The sequence below is a fragment of the Acipenser ruthenus genome, chromosome 5 (assembly GCF_902713425.1).
Source record: "Acipenser ruthenus chromosome 5, fAciRut3.2 maternal haplotype, whole genome shotgun sequence".
NCBI classification, from domain to species: Eukaryota; Metazoa; Chordata; class Actinopteri; order Acipenseriformes; family Acipenseridae; genus Acipenser; species Acipenser ruthenus.
In genome coordinates, this window is record NC_081193.1 from 28,994,531 (window position 1) to 29,010,903 (window position 16,373).

At 40.1% G+C, this 16,373-nt stretch overlaps 1 protein-coding gene across 23 annotated transcripts in view; it reads left to right on the plus strand.

Moving 5' to 3' along the window:
* Positions 1-5: 5 nt before the first annotated feature.
* The window catches only part of LOC117402333 (dystonin-like), a 205,066-nt gene continuing 188,698 nt past the window's right edge, over positions 6-16,373 (plus strand). For 19 of the 23 annotated variants that reach the window (XM_059023930.1, XM_059023934.1, XM_059023932.1 and 16 more), the window contains exons 1-4: positions 6-386; positions 831-865; positions 1,367-1,549; positions 14,719-14,932. In XM_059023930.1, coding sequence (XP_058879913.1) covers positions 203-386; positions 831-865; positions 1,367-1,549; positions 14,719-14,932 — 616 coding nt within the window. In that variant the 5' untranslated portion in view covers positions 6-202. Of the gene's footprint in view, positions 387-830; positions 866-1,366; positions 1,550-14,141; positions 14,418-14,486; positions 14,616-14,718; positions 14,933-16,373 lie in introns of those variants that run through there. The other 4 variants (XM_059023931.1, XM_059023954.1, XM_059023944.1 and 1 more) reach the window with 3 other exon arrangements.

A 16,373-nucleotide genomic window follows, 5' to 3' on the forward strand; every position in this document is an offset into this window, starting at 1 on the left:
CCTCTGTTCTGTAATGCTGAGTCACAGATTGTTCTCTTACATTTATTGTAATCATATCTCAAGACTGGGTTTGCAGCTTTTGGGGCTCTCGGCATCAGAATCAAAGCGATTTCCTTGGTAACACGGCAGTGTGTTAAGATTTCAATCAAAACCGAAATCCAGCTTCCAATGTTGCAGCTGTGGCTGCCCTACATTCCGTCTTATGATGATTGCTGCAGCTTTTTTGGTTTTGCTGAGACCTTACAGTATCCAGTGCGTCTTGTTGTTGTTATTGCTCTTATTGGGGACTATTGCTACAATTCTGTTTTTTTGCTGCTGGCATCGCAAGCTTCGTAAAGGCAAACATCCTATTAAATCAGTGTTATCTGGTCGTTCAAGGAGTCGCGGTATGTATAAAATTCCTCCATTTACAATGACGTTGTAATTAATCCACGGTTGCAAATACAATTTAAAATACATATGAATACATTGCTCTCATTTAACTTGTGAATATAATACGTCGCCTGTTTTGTATGTTTGTGTCGCAGCTCAAGCCATGTCTGTAATGTAATCAGGGATTCTGCAAAGAACAGACCAAAACTGCGGCAGGCAATTTCTCCATCTATGCTAGACGGCTATATGATTGATGTTTTAACCTATTCTTACATTCCAACTTTTTACTCACTTAAAACTAGCTAATTATGTTTGTATATTTGTGTCTGAGTTGTTGTATTTAATTGCATTTCATATTTTCAAATATTTCGAAAAATATAGATTATTAGAAAACTGCATTATCACCATCTTGTACAGACATGTTCAGCAAATGTTAGAACGTTTGTCCTTTTTTCCAGAAGCTGGTCTCCGGTCGCATCATTTTCGATCAGAGGTAAATTATTTATTTTCTCTTAGCTGTCAAAGTCATGGTAAGTAGCTTTATATTTGCAACAAGGCTTATCTACGAACAAGAAAGATATCAATTGATAATATATGCCTAATTGATATAAAAAAGGAAATTATATTTTATCATCCATCAAAAACAAAGCTTTAGCCGAACGCACACCCCCAATGTTAATCATCTGTCTGTGTCCTTGTTCTTTATTATTTATTTCTTAGCAGATTACGTGTGTTCTATACACAGTAATCTATCTATCAATAAAACATTTTTTAATCAATGTAAGTAAAACAATACTAGATTAACAATATGTAGTGCGTTAAATTACTCGAGTATAATTTCACCGAAGTGTAAAAGACTAGTATTGAAGATGTAGATATGTCAGTAGCTTCCCTTCTTGTTTACACTAAGTAAGAGTATGATGATATCTCATTCAGACCCACAAGTATAAATTGTACTTGTAGAAAACTAACGTCTACTCATTGTTGTTGGCAGGGTTACAGACAGAGTCCTCGCCACGCCAGGAGGAGTGCCAGAGCTCGAGTTGCAGAGGAGACCCAACCCCTGGTGGAAATTCCTGAAAGTGAGCAAGAAGCTGCAGTCAAGAAACGCAAAACCAAGAAAAGGGTTCAACCAGAATTTTATCACTCTGTACAAGTTACACCAACACGCAAACCCGTAGGTATTTTGTACATTTTTTGTTTTTGTTTGAAGCATCTTAAAAAAAAGCCATTCTATGTTATTTTCTAAAAAAGAACTTTATTTAATATATGTAAGAATAAAAAGTTAAACTGTAGAGAACGCTTGCAGTGATTCATTCCATAATTGAAAAAGTAGGATTGCTAAAGCAAGATGACATTTGCAAATTAAGATGAAGATTTGAGGAATGAGATCATTTTGTGACTATATTTTATTCTTCCTGGTGCCCTGCCAACCTGTAGAATTTAGTTTCTCTTTAATCCAAACAAAATGCCTTCTGCTGCCTTGGAGGTTTTGCTCTGTAATCTTTCTATTCCCGAAAAAGAAATGTAGGCGCACACATTGTTTGTGATGTAAACTCATGCAACATAACAGAGATCTGATATCTGATATTTTCTGTATGTAACTCAACTTTTTAAATGCTGTAGCCCTTTATTTTAGGCAACTCTATACTAAAGGAATAATAACCCAAAAATGTTGAGGTCAGCGGTTTGAGCATTCTGGCGACCCATCGTGCAGTTGTGCAATAACAAAACCATTTAGACAAAAATGTAGTGCTCATTAGCTCAGCAGCTTGTCACTGCAACTTTACCACACAGCTTTATATCTCTTTGTTTTCCAGACTATTTTCACTCCACTTGAAGCTCATGTGATGACTCCACATACTGTAGAGTCCTATGTGCAACATAGAAAGGACGTGTGTATAGGGGCTTCCGAGTGGCGCATCCAGTAAAGGCGCTCCACGTGGAGTGCAGGATGCACTCTATAGTCTGGACGTCGCGAGTTAGAGTCCAGGCTATTCCTTTGCAGACCGAGGACGGGAGCTTCCAGGGGGGCAGCGCACAATTGAGCTGAGGGTGTCCTCGGCTCACCGCGCACCAGCGATCCCTGTAGTCTGGCTGGGTGCCTGCGGGCTTGCGTTGTCCTCCGTCGCTGTAGCTCTTGGGTGGCTGCATGGTGAGTCCGCAGTGTGAAAAAAAAGTGGTCGGCTGATGGCACACGCTTCGGTGGACAGCGTGTGTTCATCTTTGCCCTCCCGAGTCAGCGCAGGGGTGGTAGCGGTGAGCTGAGCTTAAAAAATAATTGGCCGTTCTAATTTGGGAGAAAATAAATTTATAAAAAAAAGAAAAAAGAAAGGGCGTGTGTGGCTGAAGTGGGATCTTAATGCCTACAGCACAGGAAGTAAATTTACAAAAGCAGTCAGTACTGTCTTTTATAGTGCCACTACTGTCTGCCTGGAATGTCCCATCACTTTGCTTCCAAGCAATTAAGATATTAAAGGGGTTACTGGATCTAGCTAAATTTGAGTATGTCATCCACATTTCCAAAAATATCATTAGTGTATCATGGTTCTTGAAACAGTTAAGACAGCCTTTCTCCATCAGATGGTGATATAGAATATTGCTGTGCTGTATTTAATTGGTGATGCAAGCTTCAAAATACAATACAAAATACAGCCTAGTCACATCTGACAGAAAAAAAAAACAGCCAAGTATGCATAATCATTTTGGAGCTACTTCTAATGCTGAAGGATGAGAATATGTTTTGCTGCTTCCTTTGATTTTCTTAATTTAGGTAATGTTCTTCCTCACATCTTCAGATTTGTGCTTGCTGTGGGCTGTACATTAGCTGCACTGTCCTCAGACTGTATGCCATTTATCTTTGGCTATGGTAGATCTGTACAACTTAGGAATGACCCATATCGTTAACTAATTGCCCCCCCTTGAAAGTGTCATTATTATAATGATCTTAGTCTAGGTGTAGTTTGGGTGTGAACCAGCTACTGTTCCCCGACTATTACCTTTACCACTATACAAAACAGGTTAGCAGCATCTGTAAAAGAAGCATTGTAGCTAATAGCATTTTTTTTACAAGGACTCCAAGTCTACTGTCCAATTTAGAAGAAATGTCAGAGGTGACTCAGAAAATCAGTACATCTAGATTTTCATACTTTTTGTTTCAAAGTCAATATTTTATTAAACTATGGCATTCATTCAATGCTTTAATGAAGGCAATGCTTCACTTCACAAAACTAGAAAAAGCATTTTGAAGATGACTAGTTTTGGCATAATTTATCCATTATTATCAATCCCATACTGATAGCAAGAAGAAGAAGAAGAAGAAGAAGAAGAAGAAGAAGAAGAAGAAGAAGAAGAAGAAGAAGAACAACAACAACAACAACAACAACAACAACAACAACAACAACAACAATAAACACATTTTATTGAAGTTAAACAATACTCACAATATACTTATCACTTTTATTTTAAATACATTGCATTTCATCAGCAAATAATCATAAATTAAAAGTTGCCTAGTACTTATGATGGCACTCATGTTTATGATGTAATTTTTCATTGGATGAAATGAATAAGTCTGGTTATAGAAGTAAAGCAGCAAAGATTGACTACTTTTGGAATAAAAAAAAAAAACATTCTCTCTACGTTTTCCATTGGATATACCGTACTTACCTAGTTATACATATAGTTAAACACATGACAATAAGAATTAAAATGTAATCTGACATGTAATTTTAGATTTTGTGATATGACTACTTTTCATACAGGTTTTCTATTGTAGAACATCATACTTGGTAGAATCTTTTGATAATACATTTCTTAATCTGATACAAGACCCATATCTATTGCTTTTAATTGTGCACTATGATCAGTGAATGACACTATAGGGCACTATGATCAATGAATGAGAGTTTGTATGATCCTTCAGCACTGCCTAGTACATTGCACTGTTCTGATGCTATGCATCAAAGTTATGTAACTCTCTTGCAGTTTTTTTTCTTTAGAATGAAGTGTATAATGGAATGTAATCTCTGCAAGCTCTTTCTTTTGCTGGAAGTAAGGAGAACATGTCTTCATGTTCACATGAATCATACGAACACAGCAAACACATAAACATGCCCATTCTTCTTCTGCTACCATCTACCAAATTATTGCGTCCAATTTTTCAAGAATTTTAGGAATGACTCAATCATTATTTATTTATGTATTATTTTTTTTTTAAATAATAGATCAGGAATGCCCAATGAGGTATTGGAGGACAACTGATAGGGACAACATGACAAGGCAAGGGGGTTAGTGACCTTGAGTCCTTAAAAAAAATGCTGTTGTTCTGAAATTGGTTTTGCTAAAATAACAGAGATGCTCGCCTTACACTTTTCTCTTTGAAACATGAAGACCTCCATTTGCAACATGTGTTAACAGCTCATTTAATGTTATTCAATAGGCTTAGCCAATGCTTAGCATGTGAAAGTGTTAAAATCAATAAATCAGTCTGGTTCATCCATACCTTAGCTGTTTATTGCTCATGAAAAAAAGCACTGGGCAAACCTTATTCAGAAAACATTCAAACAGGGATGTTGCAACATCCTGGGAGCTTTATCAGAAGTCACATCTCAGTGAACTATGCAGATATATAGTGTGATATACAATGTGGTTTCAGCACACCTGTCTTGTGAAGTAATGACCCAGATGAAAGGGAAATGTAGTTGTCAGGACATATTTGCACATATTTGCACCCTGTACTGAGCGTGAGAATGCAGTTTTAAACAAAAACAGAAAAAGGAAAAAACAGTATTGCACATTACAATTGTTGAATTTTAGCTGTTCATACAATAATGATTTAGCTGTTTGAATTCAATCTCCATGTTATTTATTTCACTTTGGATGCGATGGATGAAACAGGTACCATGGATGTAAGAACTCCCATCAGACATCTCAATCCATGGATCCTGCAGATATTGTCAAAGATTGTTCACCTTAATTGTATATCTTAAGCCCCTTTCACACTGGGTCGGAACCTACCTGGGTCAGGACCCGGTGTGATGCAGGTCGGCTACACGATTTCACATTGCGTTTGATAAACCAGCTTGTTACGGACGCTTCCATCCAAGCTTCTCTGGATTGAACCGTCGGCCAAAATGTTGATTAGAGCAAATGTTTCTTCATCCCTGCTGCCGTCTGGCTCATGCTGTGTCTCAAGCAACAAAAATATGGCTAAACAGAAAGTGAAACCTTCATGCAGGCTTGGCTGTTTGTTATTTTATCGGCTTACAAACAGCCGTCATGCATTGTGTCTCGCTCAACCCAGATTAAAGCGTGTCAACCCACATACTGAGGTTGGTCGCTGGGACCGGGTCAACCCGGGTACGACCCAGGTACAACCCGGGTACGTGGTTTCTCACTATGCAGGATTATGACCCTGGTAGCCAGAACCCGAGTCCGGACCCGGGTAGGAGTGCCAATGTGAAAGGGGCTTTAGTTGTGCATCTCTGGCTTTTGGAGATCAGTTGAAGACTAATGTGGTCACTGTGATGGTGTATCATACATCTCTTCACAATTTAGTTCACTTCCATTCCAAATAGTCTTTGCAGAGTTTGAGGCAAGTTTTGGATCTTTACTGCAGGATGATGTACCCTTTACTAATTAACTGATGTCCAGTTGGGAATGTTTGCTTTTGGTGAATGCTATCCTAATCCTATTTGCATAAGTTCTCCCAACAATGTTGCTGTCTAAACATTCACTGCCTTAACACAAATGCGCTTCTGCAGTATTCTCCGAAAAAGAGTATTCTGTGTATACATCCCTTTCAATCTGGAAAATGATCTTTGGAACCACCCTACAATAAAAACCAAAATGTGCCTCCAAACTCTGCTGCTAGAAGTACTCTCTCAAAGTCTTAACAAGATAGTATGGCAAAGTTGATGCATAACTGCCTGCTGAAAATGATACCATGCTCACTAAATGATTTCTGTTACATGAGAGTAGGTGTTAAAACTTCATGCTAATATTGGACTCAGCTCTCACCAACATAAGCACCAACTAAGACATAGCTTCTTTGACTGTAAACTAATGTGATCCATCTGCGTTTCCTTCCATCTGATGATGTAGATATCCTTCTGCCTGGTGTTGATGGCTGAAGTGTAATGCTGGCTCCAGAGATCAGCCTATTTTGCCTCCCTGGCGCATCAGCACACACAACTGCTGCAATGCTATCCAGGGATCAACCACTGTGCGGCCTCCCTAGCGCATCAGCGTGACAACCGTCTGGACTGAGCTGAGTAGTGTAGTTCTCTGGGGTCTTCAAGGGGGCACCTTCCATCCTTGGTGTTTTGTCGACTAGCCCATAACACCTTAAGAGGGCTTGACAGTGATTGTGGCATCCCAGCATCTCCCCCCTCCGTCCCCCACTCAGCTAAGCCCAGCTTACCTTTCTTTACATCGTTGTTGCTTTCTTTCTACTATGCTTGAGGTCCCCACCGAGAATCTTTTGTCTCAACCAGAGCCAGTTGTTGCTCCTCTCTGCTGCTTCAGATAAGTTCTTCACTATGCGTCTCAACTCTTTACCACTGAATCCGATGTCTCTGAGAAACCGGGTTGTGAAGTGTGCAACAAATCCTCGACAACCCACCTCCACTGGGTAAACCTGGACTCTCTATCCTTGCTGTTCCATTTCAGCAGCTAGTTGAGTGTACCGAAGTTTCTTCCTTTCATATGCCTCATCTACACCATCCTCCCATGGCACTGTTAACTTTACCAGATGAGCAAGGCGTGCTGATCCATGTCAGGTTGAAGGTTAGTGGTGGCAATCTCAGGTGGGAAAATAAGCCGTTGTCCAACATCTGCCAGCATTTTCCAGTCTAGCAGCTTCCAGTTGTCCTAGATGAGTTTTGGTTTTAATACCTTTTCTTGGAGGTTGCTCCCCTGGACGGAGGAATTTTGTTCTTCGTGTGTCATATATTGCTGGCATTGGTGGCAACCTGTTGGTCGTGCTGCGCTTGTCTTCCACTGCTAAGAACAAACATTGCAGCACCTGGTCATGACGCCAAGTAAACCGTCCTTGGCTAAGACCCACCTTACATCCTATCAAAATGTGCCTTAATGTAGCTGGCGATGAACACAAAGGACACCACGGATCCTCTCCTACCCATAGATTAAGGTTCTGTGGTGATGGGAGAACATCATATGTTGACCTGATGAGGAAACTGACCCTGCTCTGTTCCATTGTCCTTAGATCTCGCCAGCCGATCTTGCGTTGTTCCACACTCTCCCATCTCGTCCATTCTCCCTGCTTGGCCTGGGAAACTGCCTTTATGTACCTCATCCTCTCCTCCTTTTGCATCTTGTTGACTACCAGCTTCCTCCATTGAGCTGGGGCTGCTTTGTGCCATGTAGGAGGAGCTGAACTAAGACCAAGGCCTCCTCTTCCATGCTGTACTTGCCCCAAGATATCACTGATACGAAGGGCAGCCTTTGCATCTTCCACAGCTTCCTTTGCCGCTCACTTTCTTCTAACATCTATGCTGCTATTTTCATTAATTTTGAAAGGAAAAAATTAAAAGCTAAGATATTGTAAATTTTGTTAATAACAAGGTGATGATTTATTATATACCACAAGATTTGCTTCCAGATTTCAACATATTAGAAACTGTGTCTTCCTTATGAATTAACATTTGGGTTTAATAATAATAAGCATGCATTGTTTTTTGTTTATTAATGTTGCAATTATTACTGTTATTTTCTATCTATCTATCTATCTATATATATATATATATATATATGTACAGTACCTTGCATAAGTATTCACACCCCTTGGAGTGTTACAACCTGGAATTAAAATGGATTTAATTGGGATTTTTACCATTTGATTTACACAACATACTTAACACTTTGAAGCTGTAAAATATTTTTTATTGTGACACAAAAGTTAATTAAACAAAAAAAAAGACATTTGTTGGTTGCATAAGTATTCACCCCCCTGAGTCAATACTTGGTGGAAGCACCTTTGGCAGCAATTACAGCTGTGAGTCTTTTTGGGTAGGTCTCTACCAGCTTTGCACATCTGGATCCTTCAATTTTTGCCCATTCTTCTTGGCAAAATTGCTCAAGCTCTGTCAAGTTGGTTGGGGACCGTTGGTGAACAGCAATTTTCAAGTCTTGCCACAGATTCTCAATCAGATTGAGGTCTGGGCTTTGACTGGGCCATTCTAAGACATTCAGGTTCTTACTTTTAAACCACTTCAGTGTAGCTTTGGCTGTGTGTTTAGGGTCATTGTCCTGCTGGAAGGTGAACCTCCGCCCCAGTCCCAGGTCTCTTGCAGACTGAAACAGGTTTTCCTCTAGAATTTCCCTGTATTTGGCTCCATCCATCTTGCCCTCAACCCTGACCAGTTTCCCAGTCCCTGTCGATGAAAAGCATCCCCATAACATGATGCTGCTACCACCATGCTTCACCGTTGGGATGGTGTTCTCAGGGTGATGAGCAGTGTTGGCTTTGCGCCACACATAGCGTTTTGCGCTAAGGCCAAAAAGTTCAATTTTGGTCTCATCAGACCAGAAAACCTTTTTCCACATGTTTACTGTGTCTCCCACATGCCTTTTGGCAAAATCCAAACAGGATTTGACATGGGTTTTTTTCAGCAATGGCTTTCTTCTCGCCACTCTTCCATAAAGCCCAGCTTTGTGGAGCGTCCGGGTTATAGTTGTCCCATGGACGGTTTCTCCCATCTCAGCTGTGGATCTCTCCAGCTCCTTCAGAGTTACCATTGGCCTCTTGGTTGCTTCTCTGACTAATGCCCTCCTTACCTGGTCACTGAGTTTTGGTGGACGGCCTTCTCTAGGCAGAGTCACGGTTGTGCCATATTCTTTCCATTTTTTAATAATAGATTTAACGGTGCTCCGGGGGATGTTCAAAGTTTGGGATATTTTTTTATAACCCAACCCTGATTGGTGCTTCTCCAGAACTTTATCCCGGACTTGATTTGATAGCTCCTTGGTCTTCATGATGCTGTTTGTTTAGATATGCTCTCTAACAAACTCTGGGGCCTTCCAGAAACAGGTGTATTTAATCTGAGATCATGTGACACTTTAATTGCACACAGGTGGACTCCATTCAACTAATTATGTGACTTCTGAAGGCAATTGGTTGCACCAGAGCTTATTTAGGGGTGTTACAGCAAAGGGGGTGAATACTTATGCAATCAAGACTTTTTAGTTTTTTATTTGTAAATCATTTTGAAAAATATGTAGATTTTTTTCCCCACTTCGACATTATGGACTATTTTGTGTAGATCAGTGACAAAAAATCCTAATTAAATCAATTTTAATTCCAGGTTGTAACACTACAAAATGTGGAAAAAGTCCAAGGGGGGTGAATACTTATGCAAGGCACTGTACATACAGTGTGTATATATATATATATATATATATACTTAAAATAAAGTCTCACCAAAATCTTTTATTAACAGTTTTTTTTTAAATGGTATTATTATTATTATTTTATGACTAACACAGAATAGTTACAGTGCAATCACATGTTGGATTGTATCTCGTGAGGCCACAGAAATAACGAATAGGTGGATTAGTTTGGGCAATGGGGGTCTTTTTATATAGGTGTATAAATACAATAAAACTAGAGAAAGTAAAGAGTTCAAATGGATGCTATTTTAAGATAATGGGGATTTATTTAACAGAAAAACAAACATTTTGAAGATTGTGAAAAGGTTCTTTTTCGTGGGTGCGTGCATTCGCTGCTGAGTGACAGACAGAGGTTGAAGTTGACATGCCCCGCAGGCGCGCAGGATTTATTCACACACACACACACACACACACACACACACACACACACACACAGAGAACAGCTCACGTGACACTACCAACCATAGTAGCTCACTGAGTGCATACGTCCAGCGTACGAAAAAAACAAAATAAAACACAATACAAAAAACTGTAAAATAAAAGGTGCCGTAAAAACGGCATGCACTACTCCCTAATGCGTGGAGGTCCAGCTTGCTCTCCTCGCTATACTTTAAAGGGATCTACCATCCCCGAACTAATCTTTATGTATCAACACAAACCCCGACTCCAGCCGTTGGCAGTTTTGGCAGCTTCTTTTGGCTCCGATCCTGGTTCACCATCACGGCGTTCGGAGGATTTCAGCAACTTATTTCTCTCACTATGCTCGGGTAGCGTGGACGATCTTCAGCCCGTTGTCGGTGGCTTTGCAGCAGCCACGAGGTGAACAAACAGGACCTCTTTATACCTGACGCCGTGCTGGAACACACCTACCCGCTGATCATCCACAGCTGGCAATCACACACAGCAGGCAGGCTATCCCAGGAGCGTCGGGTACTGCAATAAATTAAATGACAACAATTACAGAAAAACACTATTTACAATGTACACACACAAACCCCCTCTTCATGTGCAGGGCCCAGCCCTGCTACAAAGATAAACATATTTTATATATTTTTTGATAATTATTTCGTATGTGAAAGCCTACATACCTCGCCCCTTAATAATAAACACAATCAAATTTGCTCTTTCAAGTGCTTATAATTTGAATGCAACATTGTTTCCTGCCACCATTGTTGAAGGAAAAAGGTGTTGTGTTTGGTGCATTAACCAAGTGATCATTGTAATAATATAGTTAAAGACAGAACATGTAACGACTGCACTGTTGTGGAATGGCACAGGGGTAGTCATGTGACAGTCACCAGGGGTGTAGTGCTATGGGGTCGGCAGGGACCGCTTCCGTACTGTTTTGCTCCTAATACAGTGCCTTGCATAAGTATTCACCCCCCTTGGACTTTTCCACATTTTGTAGTGTTACAACCTGGAATTAAAATGGATTTAATTAGGATTTTTTGTCACTGATCTACACAAAATAGTCCATAATGTCGAAGTGGGGAAAAAAATCTACATATTTTTCAAAATTATTTACAAATAAAAAACTGAAAGGTCTTGATTGCATAAGTTTTCACCCCCTTTGCTGTGACACCCCTAAATAAGCTCTGGTGCAACCAATTGCCTTCAGATGTCACATAATTAGTTGAATGGAGTCCACCTGTGTGCAATTAAAGTGTTACATGATCTCAGATTAAATACACCTGTTTCTGGAAGGCCCCAGAGTTTGTTAGAGAGCATATCTAAACAAACAGCATCACGAAGACCAAGGAGCTATCAAAACAAGTCCGGGATAAAGTTCTAGAGAAGCACCAATCAGGGTTGGGTTGTAAAAAAATATTCCAAACTTTGAACATCCCCCTGAGCACCGTTAAATCTATTATTAAAAAATGGAAAGAATATGGCACAACCGTGACTCTGCCTAGAGAAGGCCGTCCACCAAAACTCAGTGAGCAGGTAAGGAGGGCATTAGTCAGAGAAGCAACCAAGAGGCCAATGGTAACTCTGAAGGAGCTGGAGAGATCCACAGCTGAGATGTCCATGGGACAACTATAACCCGGACGCTCCACAAAGCTGGGCTTTATGGAAGAGTGGCGAGAAGAAAGCCATTGCTGAAAAAAACCCATATCAAATCCCGTTTGGATTTTGCCAAAAGGCATGTGGGAGACACAGCAAATGTGGAAAAAGATTCTCTGGTCTGATGAGACCAAAATTGAACTTTTTGGCCTTAGCGCAAAACGCTATGTGTGGCGCAAAGCCAACACTGCTCATCACCCTGAGAACACCATCCCCACAGTGAAGCATGGTGGTGGCAGCATCATGTTATGGGGATGCTTTTCATCGGCAGGGACTGGGAAACTGGTCAGGATTGAGGGCAAGATGGAAGGAGCCAAATACAGGGAAATTCTAGAGGAAAACCTGTTTCAGTCTGCAAAGAGACCTGGGACTGGGGCGGAGGTTCACCTTCCAGCAGGACAATGACCCTAAACACACAGCCAAAGCTACACTGGAGTGGTTTAAAAACAAGAACCTGAATGTCTTAGAATGGCCCAGTCAAAGCCCAGACCTCAATCTGATTGAGAATCTGTGGCAAGACTTGAAAATTGCTGTTCACCAACGGTCCCCATCCAACTTGACAGAGCTTGAGCAATTTTGCCAAGAAGAATGGGCAAAAATTGCAGGATGTGCAAAGCTGGTAGAGACTTACCCAAAAAGACTCACAGCTGTAATTGCTGCCAAAGGTGCTTCCACCAAGTATTGACTCAGGGGGGTGAATACTTATGCAACCAACAAATGTCTTTTTTTTTTGTTTAATTAACTTTTGTGTCACAATAAAAAATATTTTACACCTTCAAAGTGTTAAGTATGTTGTGTAAATCAAATGGTAAAAATCCCAATTAAATCCATTTTAATTCCAGGTTGTAACACTCCAAGGGGGGTGAATACTTATGCAAGGCACTGTATATGGAGATAGATATACATGTGTATAACCCATACAAATAAGCAAAACAATACAATAACCGTAATAAACCCTTGAGAGATAAAAAAATGAAAAAGTTTAAATATAGCGTTCCTCTGGTCTGGAACAACATTTGTGAATAATGTGTAATCTTTTATTGCAAACTGATGCACTTCTGTTTCAAAACCTCAGTTGCTATTATGCGGCTCCAATAGGACAGTGAGACAAACTGATTCTGGACCAAACCATTTTTTTCTGCCCTTTAGAATGGCAATTGCACCCTCAGGTGGTGCAGTGCATTTGGGAGCGCTTCAGGGAAGCCCAAGTCGATCTATTTGCCACGGCAGAGAAGACCCATTGCCATTGCCTATAAAGGACGTCCTCCCCGAATGGAGTCTAGATGTGGTACTGGAGGCTCTCACTAAGGCCACGTTTGAGCCCATACATACCATAGAGATGAAATATATCTCTATGAAGACAGCCTTTCTATTAGCTATCACCTCCGCTAAGCTGGTCAGTGAGCTACAGGCACTGTCTGTGCACAGTTCCTGTATGCGTGTTTGGGACAATGGAAACAGGATGTCGTTGCGTACAAACCCTGCTTTCCTCCCCAAGGTGATTACAGCTTTTCACTTGAATCAGTCAATGGAACTAGAGGCTTTCCATCCCCCTCCCTTTGTGGAGGAGTTGGATAGGAGATTAAATTCCCTCTGCCTGGTTTGGGCATACATATACCAGGTTCTACCGACTTACTGTCGTAGATCCCTCTATGCCTTCAATAGGAACCAGGGTCCTTGAGGTTGCACGCTCACACCACCAACACTAGATGGCGGTAGCGAGATGTCCCTCATATGGTGTCCATTAATTCTCCATCGCGACAGCTTTGGTATACTTCCCCAAAAGAATGGTTTGGCGGTCATCTTCGAATTGAAAGGGAACGGTAGGTTTCAGATGTAACCCCGGTTCCCTGAAAGAGAGCATGACCGCCAAATTTGCGAGGTCGCATCTCCGTGCAGTGACTACTAATTTTTTCGGAAGGCAGGACCGAGGTCGTCACTCCACGGAGGGGCTTATCGGCAGCTTTATACCTGACAAGTAGGCATATCCCAAAAGTATGGTTTGGCGGTCATCTTTTCTTGAGTGTATGGCGAAACGGGGACGTCAGTCGGTGTGGTAGTGTTTGATTGGGGGGGGAGTGTAGATAATAGCGACCCCTCACTTTTAAATAAAGCACTACACCACTGACAGTCACTGCCTCATGATGAGGTGGCCGCTGTTGCACGCATCAAAATACTGTATACATGCAGCATCACACATGCTCTAGGAAATATATTAAAGGAAGAACAACTACAAAAAAAAAAAAGAAAAAAAAAAAAAAGAAAAAACATAATTCTAACCTTTGAAACATTTAAAAGATGGCAGATATAACATTATATAGAACCATGACGGCAATAGACCGAAACTCTTTCTCTCCTCTCCCCTGACCAATCTGAACATTTTCTCTGGGGATTTGACATCATCTTGGGCTTGGAACCAAAAAGGAAAAATCGGTAGTAGAGCAGCACACCACTGTAAGGGTGTGGTTACACTAAGGTGGAATTACATCTTTGCATATATATTTTGTAAAACGGGGATTCATTATAAAGAAGGATTATATTTATCATCTGTTGTAAGGATGAATACAGCGGTAAGTATGTTTCTTGTCCTGGCGGGGGAGCCAAATACAATTGATTTTATCTGTGACTGGTTCATAGGTTTTGGTTTTTATTGTTAAAGCAAATCAGGAGATTATTGAGAGCTATATCAAACCACGGGCCACAACGCTTCCGCATTATCTCAATGTATTTTCGGTTGTTACCTTTTCCAAACCGTGTTACCAGAAATGGTGAGGCTTTTTTAGACTATTGTGTGTTAAAAGTCGAACGTCAGCCTGTTTTGATCTTTAGATTATTTTTTTTAAACCTAAATCTTTCCTGTTGTTTCCATAGAGTTCTGGGTCTGGGAACGCTTCTCATCGCTGTTCTATGTCTTCATCTGCGGATTTTTCTGATGAGGACGATTTCAGTCAGAAATCTGGGTCTGTTTCACCGGCGCTAGGAGATACACTACCGTGGAATCTACCCAGACATGAGCGTTCCAAAAGAAAAATCCAGGGAGGGTCCATTCTGGACCCAGCGGAAAGAGCCGTTCTAAGGATAGCTGGTAAGGCGCCCCCCCCCCCCCCCCCCCACCCAGTGTACTGAATGCATATTGATTAGGAGCAAGGGCAGATAATGGGGATTTCAAGAATTGAGATTTGGGTGTAGGCTGTGGTGTGTAGTTCAATAAAAATGTAATTAAAGCATTACATTCATTTAATAAAATAATAGTAAACTGTATTCCTATTATTAGGTGACGAGAAACCAAAAGCAAGCGCAGAGTAGTGATCGGTTATGGTTTGGGTGCAAAATTACTTGTCAATATGATGATAACGTGCATGTGTCAATACTGTAATATTATTTACAACATTTGTGAACAATGCTTATTTTGTTGTTGCTACGGTTTTCCAGACGTTTTACAAATCGGTTATAGTTTGCGGTTATGATTAAATTAGAATCCATACCTGATCCATATGTGATACTTAATTGTCAACATTAGTTTTGCATGTAAACCGGTATTGTTTATTATTATTATTATTATTATTATTATTATTATTATTATGAAAGCTGAAATTCCAGATAAGGATGTGGATGTAACAAATATTAATAAAATAATGTAAATACAAAAAAAAAAAAAAAAAATATTTTTTCGTAATATTGTGCTAAATCAGTGATTGGATCTCTCTGGGGAAGGTGTGTGATACGTAGCTACGTTGTCTTCGATTGGGCTACCTAATAATATAACAATCGTTGTATTACAGTAGAGAAGTTATTGTTGCGCATCGGTTTGTATTAAACAAATACTTTAAAAAATCACAAACATAAAAGCCATATTATATTCGTAGAATCAAGACATAGTTTCAAAATGCTAATTAACTTCAAATCTATTGATTTTGAGAAATTAAAATACCCAAATTACAGCAGTAGAACGCTTTTAAGATTTGCACGCATTCGTTTTAAATTATTAACAGTAGACTTGTGAAATACACGTTTTTTTAAACAGCAAATGTTTTATAATTTGTATCTGCATATACTTTACTGAATGCATATGATACCGGTCTAGCAGCTTTCTTCTGTTGCAATATGATTTTCTTACCCACCAAAACAGGGGGACCGATCTGTAGGCTTGTTTATTTGCAGCAACAAGAAAAAATGGGGGAAAAAAATATTCAGGTGCAGGAATATAGTCATCCATCTTGGAGCTTTTAAACACATACATTTTCATATGAGATGTAATTGTTCTATTTTCCCTAAACCTGTCATTTCCTCATACAACCAATATAAATTGTGTTATCTTTGGTTATATAGCCAGTAATATATTAAATACTATTTCATTGGAATCCCTGATATATGTAAATCAGAGCATATTCCCAGCAGTAGACAATCACTTGCCTTTGGAATATTACATTAAGTGGGCTTTTAATTGAGTGTTCGTTTTCCCCCTGTATGGACACAGTTTATAACCGGAATCAGCCTAACTTAAAAAACAGCACTTCCTACTCTAC